Consider the following 15,422-nt stretch of genomic DNA (forward strand, 5'->3'; position numbering starts at 1 on the left):
TCTGCCCCGCCCCTTCCTGTACCCTCTAGTCTGCCCCGCCCCTTCCTGTACCCTCTAGTCTGCCCCGCCCCTTCCTGTACCCTCTAGTCTGCACCGCCCCTTCCTGTACCCTCTAGTCTGCCCCGCCCCTTCCTGTACCCTCTAGTCTGCCCCGCCCCTTCCTGTACCCTCTAGTCTGCCCCGCCCCTTCCTGTACCCTCTAGTCTGCCCCGCCCCTTCATATACCCTCTACTCTGCCACACCCCTACCCTGTACCATCTAGTCTGCCCCGCCACTTCCTGTACCATCTAGTCTGCCCCGCCCCTTCCTGTACCCTCTAGTCTGCACCGCCCCTTCCTGTACCCTCTAGTCTGCCCCGCCCCTTCCTGTACCCTCTAGTCTGCCCCGCCCCTTCCTGTACCCTCTAGTCTGCCCCGCCCCTTCCTGTACCCTCTAGTCTGTCCCGCCCCTTCATATACCCTCTACTCTGCCACACCCCTACCCTGTACCATCTAGTCTGCCCCGCCCCTTCCTGTACCCTCTAGTCTGCCCCGCCCCTTCCTGTGCCCTCTAGTCTGCCCCGCCCCTTCCTGTAGCCTCTAGTCTGCCCCGCCCCTTCCTGTACCCTCTAGTCTGCCCCGCCCCTTCCTGTACCATCAAGTCTGCCCCGCCCCTTCATGTACCCTCTAGTCTGCCCCGCCCCTTCATATACCCTCTACTCTGCCACACCCCTACCCTGTACCATCTAGTCTGCCCCGCCCCTTCCTGTACCCTCTAGTCTGCCCCGCCCCTTCCTGTACCCTCTAGTCTGCCCCGCCCCTTCCTGTACATCTAGTCTGCCCCGCCCCTTCATATACCCTCTACTCTGCCACACCCCTACCCTGTACCATCTAGTCTGCCCCTCCCCTTCCTGTACCCTCTAGTCTGCCCCGCCCCTTCCTGTACATCTAGTCTGCCCCGCCCCTTCATATACCCTCTACTCTGCCACACCCCTACCCTGTACCATCTAGTCTGCCCCGCCCCTTCCTGTACCCTCTAGTCTGCCCCGCCCCTTCCTGTACCCTCTAGTCTGTCCCGCCCCTTCATATACCCTCTACTCTGCCACACCCCTACCCTGTACCATCTAGTCTGCCCCGCCCCTTCCTGTACCCTCTAGTCTGCCCCGCCCCTTCCTGTGCCCTCTAGTCTGCCCCGCCCCTTCCTGTAGCCTCTAGTCTGCCCCGCCCCTTCCTGTACCCTCTAGTCTGCCCCGCCCCTTCCTGTACCATCAAGTCTGCCCCGCCCCTTCATGTACCCTCTAGTCTGCCCCGCCCCTTCATATACCCTCTACTCTGCCACACCCCTACCCTGTACCATCTAGTCTGCCCCGCCCCTTCCTGTACCCTCTAGTCTGCCCCGCCCCTTCCTGTACCCTCTAGTCTGCCCCGCCCCTTCCTGTACATCTAGTCTGCCCCGCCCCTTCATATACCCTCTACTCTGCCACACCCCTACCCTGTACCATCTAGTCTGCCCCTCCCCTTCCTGTACCCTCTAGTCTGCCCCGCCCCTTCCTGTACATCTAGTCTGCCCCGCCCCTTCATATACCCTCTACTCTGCCACACCCCTACCCTGTACCATCTAGTCTGCCCCGCCCCTTCCTGTACCATCTAGTCTGCCCCGCCCCTTCCTGTACCCTCTAGTCTGCACCGCCCCTTCCTGTACCCTCTAGTCTGCCCCAGAACTCCCCTGAAGCCCCAGAACTCAGCTGAAGGCCCTGGGGAGGCTGTGGTTGTCAAGGCCAGGCCACACAGACCCTGAGTGTGACTCCACCTACTGTCCTGAGGTTCCAGTGGAGGTTTGGCATCGTGAGGAGGAAGAGAGAGAAGGTGAAGTGAAGTGAAGAAGAGCCAGTGGTGGAAGACGGTGGAAGAATCATTCATCCATTCATTCAGCTCAGTACATTGTCAATTTAACTAAATGAATGGATGAATCAGCGTTTGATCTTTTCTCAGCAGATTATCAGAGCAGCTCAGTTGAAACACAGGGCGAGCAGAACGACAGGAACAGACCCATTAACTGACGTGGTACCGTCTGAACAGCTGGAACAGACCGGGTACCGTCTGAACAGCTGGAACAGACCTGGTACCGTCTGAACAGCTGGAACAGACCTGGTACCGTGTGAAGAGCTGGAGCAGACCGGGTACGTCTGAACAGCTGGAACAGACCTGGTACCGTCTGAACAGCTGGAACAGACCTGGTACCGTGTGAAGAGCTGGAACAGACCGGGTACGTCTGAACAGCTGGAACAGACCGGGTACGTCTGAACAGCTGGAACAGACCTGGTACCGTCTGAACAGCTGGAACAGACCTGGTACCGTCTGAACAGCTGGAACAGACCTGGTACCGTCTGAACAGCTGGAACAGACCTGGTACCGTCTGAACAGCTGGAACAGACCGGGTACCGTGTGAAGAGCTGGAGCAGACCTGGTACCGTCTGAACAGCTGGAACAGACCTGGTACCGTCTGAACAGCTGGAACAGACCTGGTACCGTCTGAACAGCTGGAACAGACCTGGTACCGTCTGAACAGCTGGAACAGACCGGGTACCGTGTGAAGAGCTGGAACAGACCTGGTACCGTCTGAACAGCTGGAACAGACCTGGTACCGTCTGAACAGCTGGAACAGACCGGGTACCGTCTGAACAGCTGGAACAGACCGGGTACCGTCTGAACAGCTGGAACAGACCGGGTACCGTCTGAACAGCTGGAACAGACCTGGTACCGTCTGAACAGCTGGAACAGACCTGGTACCGTCTGAACAGCTGGAACAGACCTGGTACCGTCTGAACAGCTGGAACAGACCTGGTACCGTGTGAAGAGCTGGAGCAGACCGGGTACCGTGTGAAGAGCTGGAAGTGAACAGCTAGCAGAATGAGGGAGGGGGGTCCTGATTGAACGCTGGTCAAAGGGGGGTGTGGTGGTGGTTCGGGGGGGTGGAGGTCATTGGGTTACTTGAAGGCAGACTGTAGCTGTTTGAAAGCTGCCCGTCTCTCCTTCTGCTCCTCGGCCTCCTTCTTCTTGGCCTCCTGCTCCTGACGGATCTCCGCCTCGAACTGGTTGGAGTCGCTGATGGCCTGAACCTGTCCAACAGGACGACACCTTTAAACCCATTGCCACAGCAAAACAACCAACATTTTACTCACAGTGCACCGGGGCCTTGTATGCCTGAAGGTACTTTCACACAGCGAGGAACCCTGCAGATGCTGCAATCACAACCATTATCCCTGTAGTTTTATGGTAACCTGCAACTTTAACCAATTGATGCAACTTTTCTGCAATTTTGACCATCATGGTGCAACTAGCGTGACGACGGAGGAGTTTCTTTTCATTCCTGCATTCCGCGTTGACATCTGTGCATTTATCAACCAGCTTACGGCTGAAGACAGAAACTCTGAATGTCTCAGTGGAGCGTAGAGAGACTGCTTTGTGTTTTATGCTCATTGAGGCTGGATTAAGTTTTCTGGACGAATGTGTGGCTTTATGCTGCCGCCGCCACGGCGCACTGGTGTGTCCAATGTGGACGAAAAAAAGGCATTAAAAGCATCAGGAAAAAATCAAAAGAGATGTGCTGGTCCTTCCTGTAGCCAGGACACTTCAATATCTACTGGTAAATACATGTTGCTGCATTGGTTATTTCATATTTCGTTAAGCATGGTACGTATTAATATTTAAAATTATTGATATAATTTCCATCTCATCTTATTTTGTATTCAACTTTCCTTCTATTTATTGTGTGTGGAGCAATGCTTCAAGGAAGCGAGTTTAATAAAAGTTTTTTTTCTATTCCGTCAAAATTGTCAGAAAAATTGTAGAAAATGAATGCAGGCAGGTACAAAAACATCAGACATCAAAAACATAAAAGTTTTGTTTATGAACGCACTTCAAAACTACTGTATAAATGAAACAGTCAGTCTCAGTAAAGCCTGTTTTACTACATATTCCTCGCATTTCCTAGTTAAGGTGATATTGTGGCAGGATAAAGGCTGGAACTGCAGGTAAAACTTGTCTTTATTTCACCACCGCCAAAACAGAACTTAGAACAGTATGTGACATCCAAAAAGCAAGGGCGCTAAACCACACCCCCTTCCCATAGTCCTGCTGGGTGAGAGGCCTGGGTCCGAGTGGACGCCACACAGCCCCCCCAACACCCAGAGGGCAAACCTGGGAAACCAGTCAGTACCTCACTGGAGGCTTTAACGGTCAGTCATAAGGGCTGCGTTGTCCCTCAGATTAAACAGCAGGTGAAACTTGGCGAGCAGGGCGTCCATGAGGAGGAGAAAAACAATCATCCACAGGCTGTGAGCAAGAACTTCCATCAGGAGAAGAAACCACTGGGGGTCTTGAAGGAGGACGACCACGACAGGGAACCTGGGCCGGAACCGTGACCTCATCAGCCTTTATATGAGCAGGCTTAAGTCTGTCTAACCAAATGTGCTCCCTGCTCACCCACATCCAGCACGGAAACCTTAGGACCCCTCTCCAGGACCCTGAAGGGGCCATCATACGGGGGTTGTAAGGGCGAGCGGTGAGCGTCATGTTGCACGAAAACAAAACGGGCCAAATTGAGCTCCGCCGGAACAAACGACCGTGGAAAACAGTGGTGAACGGGGCCCGGAGCCGAAAAACTGCTGGAGGATAATGGACCGACGTCTGACCGGGGTCGCGGTGCAGAACTCACCGGCAAAAATTCCCCAGGAACACGGAGCGGCTGACAAAGCACGAGCTCGGCAGGTGACACATTTAGATCCTCTTTAGGAGCCGAACGCAACCCCAGCATCACCCAAGGCAAACGGTCCAGTTACCATCAGACAGTGCGGCACGCAGCGCTGCTTTAAGGGAGCGGTGAAAACGCTCACACAAGCCATTAGCCTGAGGGTGATATGCAGTAGTACGATGTACCTGCACCCCCAGAGACCCCGCCATCACAGACCAAAGCTCTGACACAAACTGGGGGCCCCTGTCGGAGGTAATATCTGACGGGGTACCGAAACGCGAGACCCAAGCAGAAAGGAACATCTGCCCCATCTGCAGACGTCGTGGAGGACAGAGGAACCGCCTCTGGCCACCTGGTGGTTCCATCCACCATCGTAAGCAGGTGGGTAAAACCCTGCGAAGGAGGCAGAGGACCCACCAAATCCACATGCACGTGATCAAAACGTCTGGTCGGAATGGGGAACGGTTCCAGGGGTGACTTAGTGTGCTGGGGGACCTTAGCACGCCGACACACACAGCTGCCCACTCTTTAACATCTCGGCCCAGTCCAGGCCAGACGAACTTAGCCCCGACCAACTTCACCGACGCCCGCACCCCTGGGTGAGAGGGAGAACCACCCTCAACCAAAACTGCATTTTCCAGCCTGAAGCCTGTACCCGAAGACCTAAGAGCCAAAATGTCTGAGTCTTCGGGTTGCCCTCCAGAAGGAAACGGAAATGACGAGTTGCCAGATATAACGCCAACAACTCACGGTCAAAAACACTATACTTGTGTTCGCTGTCTCGTAACTTGCGGCTGAAAAATGCAAGAGGCTGCCAAACTCCAGCCCCCTGCTGTTCCACCACAGCCCCCACCGCTATATCAGACACGTCAGTCGTTAGAGAGATGGGTGCTGAAGGTGCTGGATGGGCTAAAAGAGCTGCATCAACAAGAGCAGTCTTGGTATTCTCAAAGGCCTGGACACGATCTGGTGTCCAGTCAACTGGATCGGAGCCTTTCTTCACACACAAAGCCCCATAAAGTGGCTGCAGAAGGTGGGCGGCACGCAGAGGAAAACGGTTGTAGAAATTAATCATGCCCAAAAACTCCTGCAGGGCCTTAACCGAGGCCGGACGAGGGAAATCTGTCACCGCTTGGGAATGGCACCCTGAGCTGAAATACGATGACACAAAAAGTCAATCACAGGCAGACCAAACTGGCACTTAGCAGGATCAACAATAAGGCCGTGTTCCTCCAGGTGCTGAAAAACTTGCTTTAGGTGTGACAAATGCTCCTCAACTGAAGAACTCGCCACCAAGATGTCGTCCAGGTAAACAAACATGAAAGCAAGGTCGCGCAGCACCGAGTCCATTAACCTCTGACAAGTCTGTGCTGGCCCTTTAAGGCCAAAAGACATGCGCTGGAACTCAAAAAGCCCGAACGGGGTAATCACTGCAGTCTTAGGCACATCATCTGCACACAGGAACCTGGTGAGAACCGCCACCAGGTCCACTTTAGAAAACACACACGTGCCAAACGCACAGAAAAGTCTTGAATATGCGGAACGGGATAGTGATCGTGCACAGTGATATTGTTAAGGCGGCGAAAATCTCTACATGGCCGCCATGACCCGTCTACCTTCGGCACCATGTGAAGCAGCGAGGCCCACGGGCTGTTAGAACGCCTCACGATGCCCAAAGGCTGCATATTGGCAAACTCCTCCTTAGCTATAGCTAGCTTCTCCGCGTTTAGGCGACGTGCGCACGCAAAAAACGGCGGACCCGTGGTAGCAATGAAATGCTCGACGCCGTGCTTCGTCACCGTGGTGGAAAGTACAGGCTTGGTCAAAGACGGATACTCCCCCAACAAACGCTGAAACACATTCTCTGATGCTAGAAAATTAGGGCGGGCTAACGGCCCAGGTCCCCCGGTCTCACACGGAAAGGTAGCAAATGACACTGCATCAATCAACCGGTGGTTCTCGACATCAACCAGTAAATCATGAGCAACAAGAAAATCAGCAGCAATAATGGGAACAGTAATGGAGGCGATCACAAAGTCCCACTTAAACTGGCGTGCGTGGAAACACACAGTCGCTGACCTACTGCCAAAAGAGGAGATGAGGAACCGTTGGTCAACGGAGGTCCTGTGTCCTGGGCCGGCTGGAGGGAGGAGGCTCAGCTGGAGGGAGGAGGCTCAGCTCATCTGGAGGGAGGAGGCTCAGCTGGAGGGAGGAGGCTCAGCTGGAGGGAGGAGGCTCAGCTGGAGGGAGGAGGCTCAGCTCATCTGGAGGGAGGAGGCTCAGCTGGAGGGAGGAGGCTCAGCTGGAGGGAGGAGGCTCAGCTGGAGGGAGGAGGCTCAGCTGGAGGGAGGAGGCTCAGCTCATCTGGAGGGAGTTGGCTCAGCTGGAGGGAGGAGGCTCAGCTGGAGGGAGGAGGCTCAGCTGGAGGGAGGAGGCTCAGCTGGAGGGAGGAGGCTCAGCTGGAGGGAGGAGGCTCAGCTGGAGGGAGGAGGCTCAGCTGCGAGCCGGAGTCCACCAGAAAACGCTTCCCTGACACCGAGTCTTTGACGAAAAGCAGCTCACATCGTCCACCAGCACCCACAGCTGCTACTGAGTGCTGGCGCTGGCGTTTCCCGGCGCCTCCAACGAGCAAGGAGGGACGCAGCGTCTCACCTTGGCGCCAATCCGCTGATGGAAAAAACACAGGCTGGTACCGCGTCGTCTCTGGGCGGTGACTCCGGCCACAACCGCAGGGTCTGCGTCCTCCGTCAGCTGGGGGCCTCCGATGTCACATCCTGCACAGCAAACCACCTTGTAGCCAGCACAACTCCATCCGCCTCCTCGGCTAAACACCAGGAGTTAGTCTGTCCTCCCTCTCAGCGGCAGACAGTCTGTCCTCCAGAGCAGGAGCAGCTTGAGAGTGGTGGGGGACAGACAACTTTATGGCCCGGCGAGTGGACTGCTGGTCTCAGGCGGCGATGATCAAGTAGTACCTGGACTCATCTTCGGTGATTCCGCCGTCGGAAAAGCTCTTCAACGTGTTGGAACCACGAAGCCGGTCGTTCTGCCAAACATCCGGAAGCCTCAAAGCCTGAAAACAGCCGGCTGCTGAGGCTGAGGAGACGCGAATGAATCAACGTCACAGTCTTCTGCTTGGTCAAACATGTTCCAGACGGGCTCACCGATGTGGCAGGATAAAGGCTGGAACTGCAGGTAAAACTTGTCTTTATTTCACCACCGCCAAAACACAACTTCGAACAGTACGTAACATCCAAAAAGCAGGAGCGCTAAACCACGCCCCCTTCCCACCGTCCTGCTGGGTGAGAGGCCTGGGTCCTAGTGGACGCCACACAGCCCCCCCCCCCCCCCCCCGAACACCCAGAGGGCAAACCTGGGAAAACCAGTCAGTATCTCATTATTGTGCCTGCTGCCGCGCGAGGCCCTCTACTGTACGGTGGGGTCAAAAGTGCATGGGAACCAGCTAATTAGCTAGTGATCCGTGATCCTAGCCCCCCCACCAGGATTATGGAGCATCAGGTATGTAACTGTGTAACTCGCTGCTTCAAACCCTGGTCACACACACCTTGTCATTTTTCTGTTTTTTGCAAAAAAAGGATCATGTTCCTTAATAATCTGCACCGATTACATTTTTATTGTGTGTATATATATACATATATGTATATTTTTTTTAATATATATATTTTTAGTGAATGCTATTAGTATGTAATTACTGCATGCCATATTTTTGTTTCTATTCTATTGTTTATTGCACGTTTTAAGCACAACCAAATCAAATTCCTAGTTTTCCTAGAATTCTGTTTATCAACAATAGCAATAATAAATCCTGATTCTAATAATTTCATTTTCTTTGTATATTGTTATTGTTTGCTTTCATAATGTGAATTAAAGTGACATATTTTTTCCTTTTGCAGTTTCAAGCAGTGCAAGAAGGCCCAAGACCAGGCATCATCCACATCCCCTCTTCAAAAGAAGACTGCCATGTCAGAGTTCTTTGGGGATCTTCTCAAAACAGAACAGAGGTTTGCTCATACAAAGCAGCTGGTGGCCTTAATGTGGATGCTGGTCCTTTCTGCTGGTGGAGAGAACATCAGGTGACATTCCACTACATTTCAAAGGTTGCACAACGCTACCTCTTCCCTGGCACCTCTGTAGCAAGTCTTCTCTACTGCAGGTGAAATTGGGAGTGCCAGCCGGCTTCATCCAGCTCATCTTCATGCAAAAGACCCTCAACATAAAGACAGATCTTTAACTGACTTGATGTTCTTTGTGTCATGTTTACACATGACCTATTTAGAAATAAGGGATAGCAGTTCCCTTGTGCTGGTTGTAATAAGCCCTGTTGTTCAATTATTTTGGATGCTGCACTTTACATTGTCATTTACATTTTATATTTTTCAAAACGGGTCAAGGCAAATACTGCCTTCAAGTGTGCAAGTTGTTAAAAGGTTTGGTTGAGTATTTTGAATCGATGCTGCTACTTTGTTTGTAGTTGTAGTGTGTTATAGTGTGAGGACTTGAGACAAATGCCTCGACTTTTGGGTGTGAAGGGGAAAATGGCTCCTCAAAATACATGGAGCAGAAGGAGGAAATCCTCAACTTGCTGCCAATTAAGTATGTGGCCGTGGCGACGAGAGAGAGCCGGTTATGATAAGATTCCTTTGATTGTGAGCAGCAGTGGTTCTTCCAGAGATGACGTGAAGCCTGGTGTGCAGGGAAGAGCCTTCTCCAGCAGAACACCACTTACTTTGGCTTCGAAGAAGCTCTTGGCTCCTTTGACTCCCTCCGTGGAAACGTCGATCTCAGACAGCTGAGCAAGGACACTGAGGCCACTGCCCTCCACCAGCTCTCCTGCAGCCGCCTTCCTGAAGATCAGCAGGAACTGCAGAGAGAGCGGAGGAGTGAGGGTGGTGAGAGGAGTTAGAGGAGAGAGAGGGGTGAGGGGAGTGAGAGGAGTGAGGAGAGTGAGGGTGGTGAGAGCAGAGAGGAGTGAGAGCGAACAGAGAGAGCAGAATGAGATGAGTGAGAGCAGAGAGAGCGGTGAGAGCAGAGAGAGAGGAGTGAGAGAACAGAGAGAGAGTAGTGAGAGGACTGAGAGCAGAGAGAGCAGAATGAGAGGAGAAAGAGAGGAGTGAGAGCAGAGAGAGATGTGTGAGAGAACAGAGAGAGATGTGTGAGAGAACAGAGAGAGGAGTGAGAGCAGAGAGAGAGTAGTGAGAGAGCAGAGAGAGGAGTGAGAGCAGAGAGAGCAGAATGAGATGAGTGAGAGCAGAATGAGAGAGGAGTGAGAGCAGAAAGAGAGGAGTGAGAGAGCAGAGAGAGGAGTGAGAGCAGTGAGGGGGTGCAGCAGGATGAAGTCCTGGTTCACCTCGCTGAAGCTCAGCTTGTCGTCCAGGTCCTCGTCCACCTCTTTGATCATGAGGAGTGAGAGGAGGGAGAGCAGAGAGAAGAGAGAGAGAGCGAGCAGAGAGAGAGAGCAGAGAGAGAGCAGGATGAAGTCCTGGTTCACCTCTCTGAAGCTCAGCTTGTCGTCCAGGTCCTCGTCCACCTCTTTGATCATGAGGAGTGAGAGGAGGGAGAGCAGAGAGAAGAGAGAGAGAGCGAGCAGAGAGAGAGAGCAGAGAGAGAGCAGGATGAAGTCCTGGTTCACCTCTCTGAAGCTCAGCTTGTCGTCCAGGTCCTCGTCCACCTCTTTGATCATGAGGAGTGAGAGGAGGGAGAGCAGAGAGAAGAGAGAGAGCAGAGAGAAGAGAGAGAGAGCGAGCAGAGAGAGAGAGCAGAGAGAGCAGAGAGAGAGCAGGATGACGTCCTGGTTCACCTCTCTGAAGCTCAGCTTGTCGTCCAGGTCCTCGTCCACCTCTTTGATCATGAGGAGTGAGAGGAGGGAGAGCAGAGAGAAGAGAGAGAGCAGAGAGAAGAGAGAGAGAGCGAGCAGAGAGAGAGAGCAGAGAGAGCAGAGAGAGAGCAGGATGACGTCCTGGTTCACCTCTCTGAAGCTCAGCTTGTCGTCCAGGTCCTCGTCCACCTCTTTGATCATGAGGAGTGAGAGGAGGGAGAGCAGAGAGAAGAGAGAGAGCAGAGAGAAGAGAGAGAGAGCGAGCAGAGAGAGCGAGCAGAGAGAGCAGAGAGAGAGAGCAGGATGACGTCCTGGTTCACCTCTCTGAAGCTCAGCTTGTCGTCCAGGTCCTCGTCCACCTCTTTGATCATGTTCTTCAGAGCCAGGTGTGTCTGCGGAGCCTCCAGCTTCTCCATCATGAGCTTCAGCTCCATCAGGTCGATGTAGTCGTCCTTCCCAGCGTCAAACCTGCATACAGCAGTGAGGGGGGAGCTGCTCCATCATCTACACCCAACCCCTGCTGGAAGGATCTGAGGTAATCAGATTACAATCACCTGGCTCCACCCACCGGAGGAGCCTCACCTCGTCATTCACCCATTCTACTGTTCTCACCCTCCATTTCAGTTTTGAACACGCAACTCTTTGGAGGTCATGTTATCATGAGGAAGTGGGCGGGGCCAGTCGGGCGACCGGCAGACTTTGATCGGCGAGAGAGAGAGAGAGAGCGAGAGAGAGAAAGCGCCACTTCCTGTCTCCACACAAAACCTCAGGGAGTGGAAGGATCTGCTAAGACAGGAAATCCTGAATCCAAACACTCGTCTGCTCCCTGATAGAGTCGCCAGAGCTGCTCCACCGGAATACTGTAGTACGACGGCAACCCAGAGACTCTACTGCCCTCTAGTGACTCTACTGCTCCTCTAGTGACTCTACTGCTCCTCTAGTGACTCTACTGCTCCTCTAGTGACTCTACTGCTCCTCTCTAGTGACTCTACTGCTCATCTAGTGACTCTACTGCTCCTCTCTAGTGACTCTACTGCCCTCTAGTGACTCTACTGCTGCTCTAGAGACTCTACTGCTCCTCTCTAGTGACTCTACTGCTCCTCTCTAGTGACTCTACTGCTCCTCTCTAGTGACTCTACTGCCCTCTAGTGACTCTACTGCCCTCTAGTGACTCTACTGCTGCTCTAGTGACTCTACTGCCCTCTAGTGACTCTACTGCTCCTCTCTAGTGACTCTACTGCTCCTCTAGTGACTCTACCTCTCCTCTAGTGACTCTACTGCTCCTCTAGTGACTCTACTGCTCCTCTCTAGTGACTCTACTGCTCCTCTCTAGTGACTCTACTGCTCCTCTAGTGACTCTACTGCTCCTCTCTAGTGACTCTACTGCTCCTCTAGTGACTCTACCTCTCCTCTAGTGACTCTACTGCTCCTCTCTAGTGACTCTACTGCTCCTCTCTAGTGACTCTACTGCTCCTCTCTAGTGACTCTACTGCTCCTCTAGTGACTCTACAGCTCCTCTAGTGACTCTACTGCTCCTCTAGTGACTCTACAGCTCCTCTCTAGTGACTCTACTGCTCCTCTCTAGTGACTCTACTGCTCCTCTCTAGTGACTCTACTGCTCCTCTCTAGTGACTCTACTGCTCCTCTCTAGTGACTCTACTGCTCCTCTAGTGACTCTACAGCTCCTCTAGTGACTCTACTGCTCCTCTAGTGACTCTACTGCTCCTCTAGTGACTCTACTGCTCCTCTCTAGTGACTCTACTGCTCCTCTAGTGACTCTACAGCTCCTCTAGTGACTCTACTCCTCTCTAGTGACTCTACTGCTCCTCTAGTGACTCTACAGCTCCTCTAGTGACTCTACCTCTCCTCTAGTGACTCTACTGCTCCTCTCTAGTGACTCTACTGCTCCTCTCTAGTGACTCTACTGCTCCTCTCTAGTGACTCTACTGCTCCTCTAGTGACTCTACAGCTCCTCTAGTGACTCTACTCCTCTCTAGTGACTCTACTGCTCCTCTAGTGACTCTACAGCTCCTCTAGTGACTCTACCTCTCCTCTAGTGACTCTACTGCTCCTCTCTAGTGACTCTACTGCTCCTCTCTAGTGACTGCAGGCGGTGTCCTGTGTCCTGCAGGCGGTGTCCTGCACCTTCTACTAAAGTGGATCTCTTGAAGGTGGAGCCAGTCTGCAGACCAGCCCTGGAGTGAAGGGCTGAACCCAAATTCATGTGCAGGTCTGGACACGACAGGAAGCTGAGGAATCTGCTCAGAAACACCTGGAGCACAAAGTGTGTGATGGAGGACACCTCAGTCCAACACCAACCAGAGGACACCTCAGTCCAACACCAACTAGAGGACACCTCAGTCCAACACCAACCAGAGGACACCTCAGTCCAACACCAACTAGAGGACACCTCAGTCCAACACCAACCAGAGGACACCTCAGTCCAACACCCACTAGAGGACACCTCAGTCCAACACCAACCAGAGGACACCTCAGTCCAACACCAATCAGAGGACACCTCAGCAGGTCTGTGTCCAACACCAACCAGAGGACACCCTTCGGCCATTTTGACTCCTGTCCTTATAACCTTCAGCTGTTTGGATTATTTAATGAGTCAATAGTGAAGAAGTGGTTTGTCCTGAAGCGGAGGATAAACCAGAGGACCGGGACACGTGGTCCTGCTGAGGAGTTGGACTGTCTTTATGCGTTCATGCTGGACGACAGTTGACCGTTGGCTCCACTTCCTCCTCAGGACCCAACTTCCTGTCGCAGCCCCAGACACCCTGCTGAGGACTACTGTCTGTGGTCTCACCTCCTGTCCTGTGTGGACACAGTGGACAGTGACAACACACCATAGACCCATGCTGGTGAGACAGTGGACAGACAGTGTTGGACACAGTGGAGCCCCACCCATGCTGGTGACAGTGGACAGACAGTGTTGGACACAGTGTGGACAGACAGTGGAGCCCCACCCATGCTGGTGAGACAGTGGACAGACAGTGTGGACAGACAGTGTTGGACACAGTGTGGACAGACAGTGGAGTCCCGCCCATGCTGGTGAGACAGTGGACAGACAGTGTTGGACACAGTGTGGACAGACAGCCGAGGACACTCACGTCTTAAACATCTTCTCCATGTCCTTGATCTGCTTCCTGGAGAACTCCTTGAACTCGGTGTAGGGGTTGAAGATCTTCATGCTGGGCTGCACGTGTCCCCCCTGGCCGTCGTTCAGCTGTCCCCTCCGGACCAGCTTGGCCCCCAGTTCGGAGTCCGCGGAGGCCGTGCACGACTTGTCCTCGGACCCGTTTTGGTCTGCGGGTCCGTCCAGGGCCGCCGGCTCCTGGTCCCCGTCCTCGATCTCCAGCCGCCGCTGCAGCTTGGAGGACAGCTCGTCTGAGGCCATGTCCCCGGGGACACCAACTCACGCTGCTCCGCTCACAGACCGTCAGACGTCACGGAGCTCACGGTCCCTGGTTCGATCCCCGCCTGCCGCCGGAGGACTGGACTCGTCACACCGTCTCAGCTCCTTATAAAGCCACAGGTCCGCCCGGTGCTGCGGAACGCCTCGCTTCCGTGTTAAGTGGTGACTAACTTCCTCTTCCGCCTGCGGTGCTGCTGTACAGCACGGAGGAGAACAGGAAGTAAACTGGAGGACAAAACTAACGCTTCATTTCACAGGGAGGAGTTCTAGAGACTTCTGCCACAGGACCAGGACCTCATGAGGACGGAGACATTGTTCAGGAGGGACCCTCTCAGACCTCCTGTACTGAGTCCACCTCCACCTGCACTGGACTTGCTGAGCCTGTTGGAGTCTCCACCCTCAGCCTGATGTCCCAGCATGCAACAGCAGGAGCCCTGAGGAACACCGTCCACCCGGTGGGACAGGAAGACCGTCCACCCGGTAGGACAGGGAGACCGTCCACCCGGTGGGACAGGGTTGATCCAGTGCTCGTCTCCCACTCCAACATACTTGTAGTCGTCCTCCACTAAATAAAACTGGCTGGCTGCTCAGCAGGGGGGTTTCAGTGGTTTCAGTGAGGCAGATGTAGAAAATACTCAGAGGACTTTCAGTGTAAGGCATCTTTATTGAAGCTGTACCACATGTACAACAATACGTAGCTGATGGACTGAAGAACATTGTTATGGACTACATTCAAACTGCTCCACTCAACACCAGGAGGAAAGTGGAATGGAGCAACAAGTCATGTCTTACAAACTCCTTGTCAAAAGGTTTGCATTAGGAAAAGGTTGGTATACATGAAGAGACAATGTCCAGTGTGGTTCTTCAGGTAGAAAACCAACCAGCAGCACATGGAACCACTGCAGATCCAGTCAGGGACCAAGGCCCCCAGAGCCCTGCTGGTCCAGGGGCCAGGAGACGTCCACTGCTTCAGCCTTCTCTCACTTTAGCAGCCAGGGCAGAGTTCTCCTGGCGGATGGCCTTGTAGTCCTCCAGGATCCGCTCCAGGTTGGCCAGGGTCTTGTTGCTGGTTTCAGTTTCCATCTGAGAGCACAGGAAGATTAGCAGGGAAATGTTGAACCCAGGTTGATGGTGCAACTCTCAGTACTGCTTCTTTATACAGGTTGTGTCCAACCAGCAGAGCAGCCTGAGGAGGAGTTGCAGCAACACACTGACAACAGTCCAGCTCCAGCAGGACCAACCAGCAACACACTGACAACAGTCCAGCTCCAGCAGGACCAACCAGCAACACACTGACAACAGTCCAGCTCCAGCAGGATCAACCAGCAACACACTGACAACAGTCCAGCTACAGGATCAGCCAGCAACACACTGACAACAGTCCTGCTACAGGACCAACCAGCAACACACTGACAACAGTCCAGCTACAGGATCAGC

General features: G+C 53.5%; 2 protein-coding genes across 3 annotated transcripts in view; both read right to left on the reverse strand.

Annotated features, from left to right (window-relative positions):
* Positions 1-2,929: 2,929 nt before the first annotated feature.
* On the reverse strand, positions 2,930-14,102 carry efhd2 (EF-hand domain family, member D2). Its single transcript, XM_080521198.1, has 4 exons — positions 13,681-14,102; positions 10,885-11,032; positions 9,476-9,610; positions 2,930-3,097 (listed from the first exon to the last, which is right to left on the reverse strand). Exons 1-4 carry the CDS (start codon positions 13,965-13,967, stop codon positions 2,966-2,968), a joined length of 702 nt encoding a protein of 233 aa, XP_080377324.1. The 5' UTR covers positions 13,968-14,102; the 3' UTR covers positions 2,930-2,965.
* A 534-nt stretch (positions 14,103-14,636) lies between these two features.
* The window catches only part of ccdc22 (CCC complex scaffolding subunit CCDC22), a 21,867-nt gene continuing 21,081 nt past the window's right edge, over positions 14,637-15,422 (reverse strand). For both annotated transcript variants that reach the window (XM_080521199.1, XM_080521200.1), the window contains exon 16: positions 14,637-15,068. In XM_080521199.1, the coding sequence (XP_080377325.1) occupies positions 14,955-15,068 (114 nt within the window). In that variant the 3' untranslated portion in view covers positions 14,637-14,954. The remainder of the gene's footprint in view (positions 15,069-15,422) is intronic.

This window comes from Blennius ocellaris (genome assembly GCF_963422515.1).
Source record: "Blennius ocellaris genome assembly, contig: SUPER_5_unloc_1, whole genome shotgun sequence".
NCBI lineage: Eukaryota > Metazoa > Chordata > Actinopteri > Blenniiformes > Blenniidae > Blennius > Blennius ocellaris.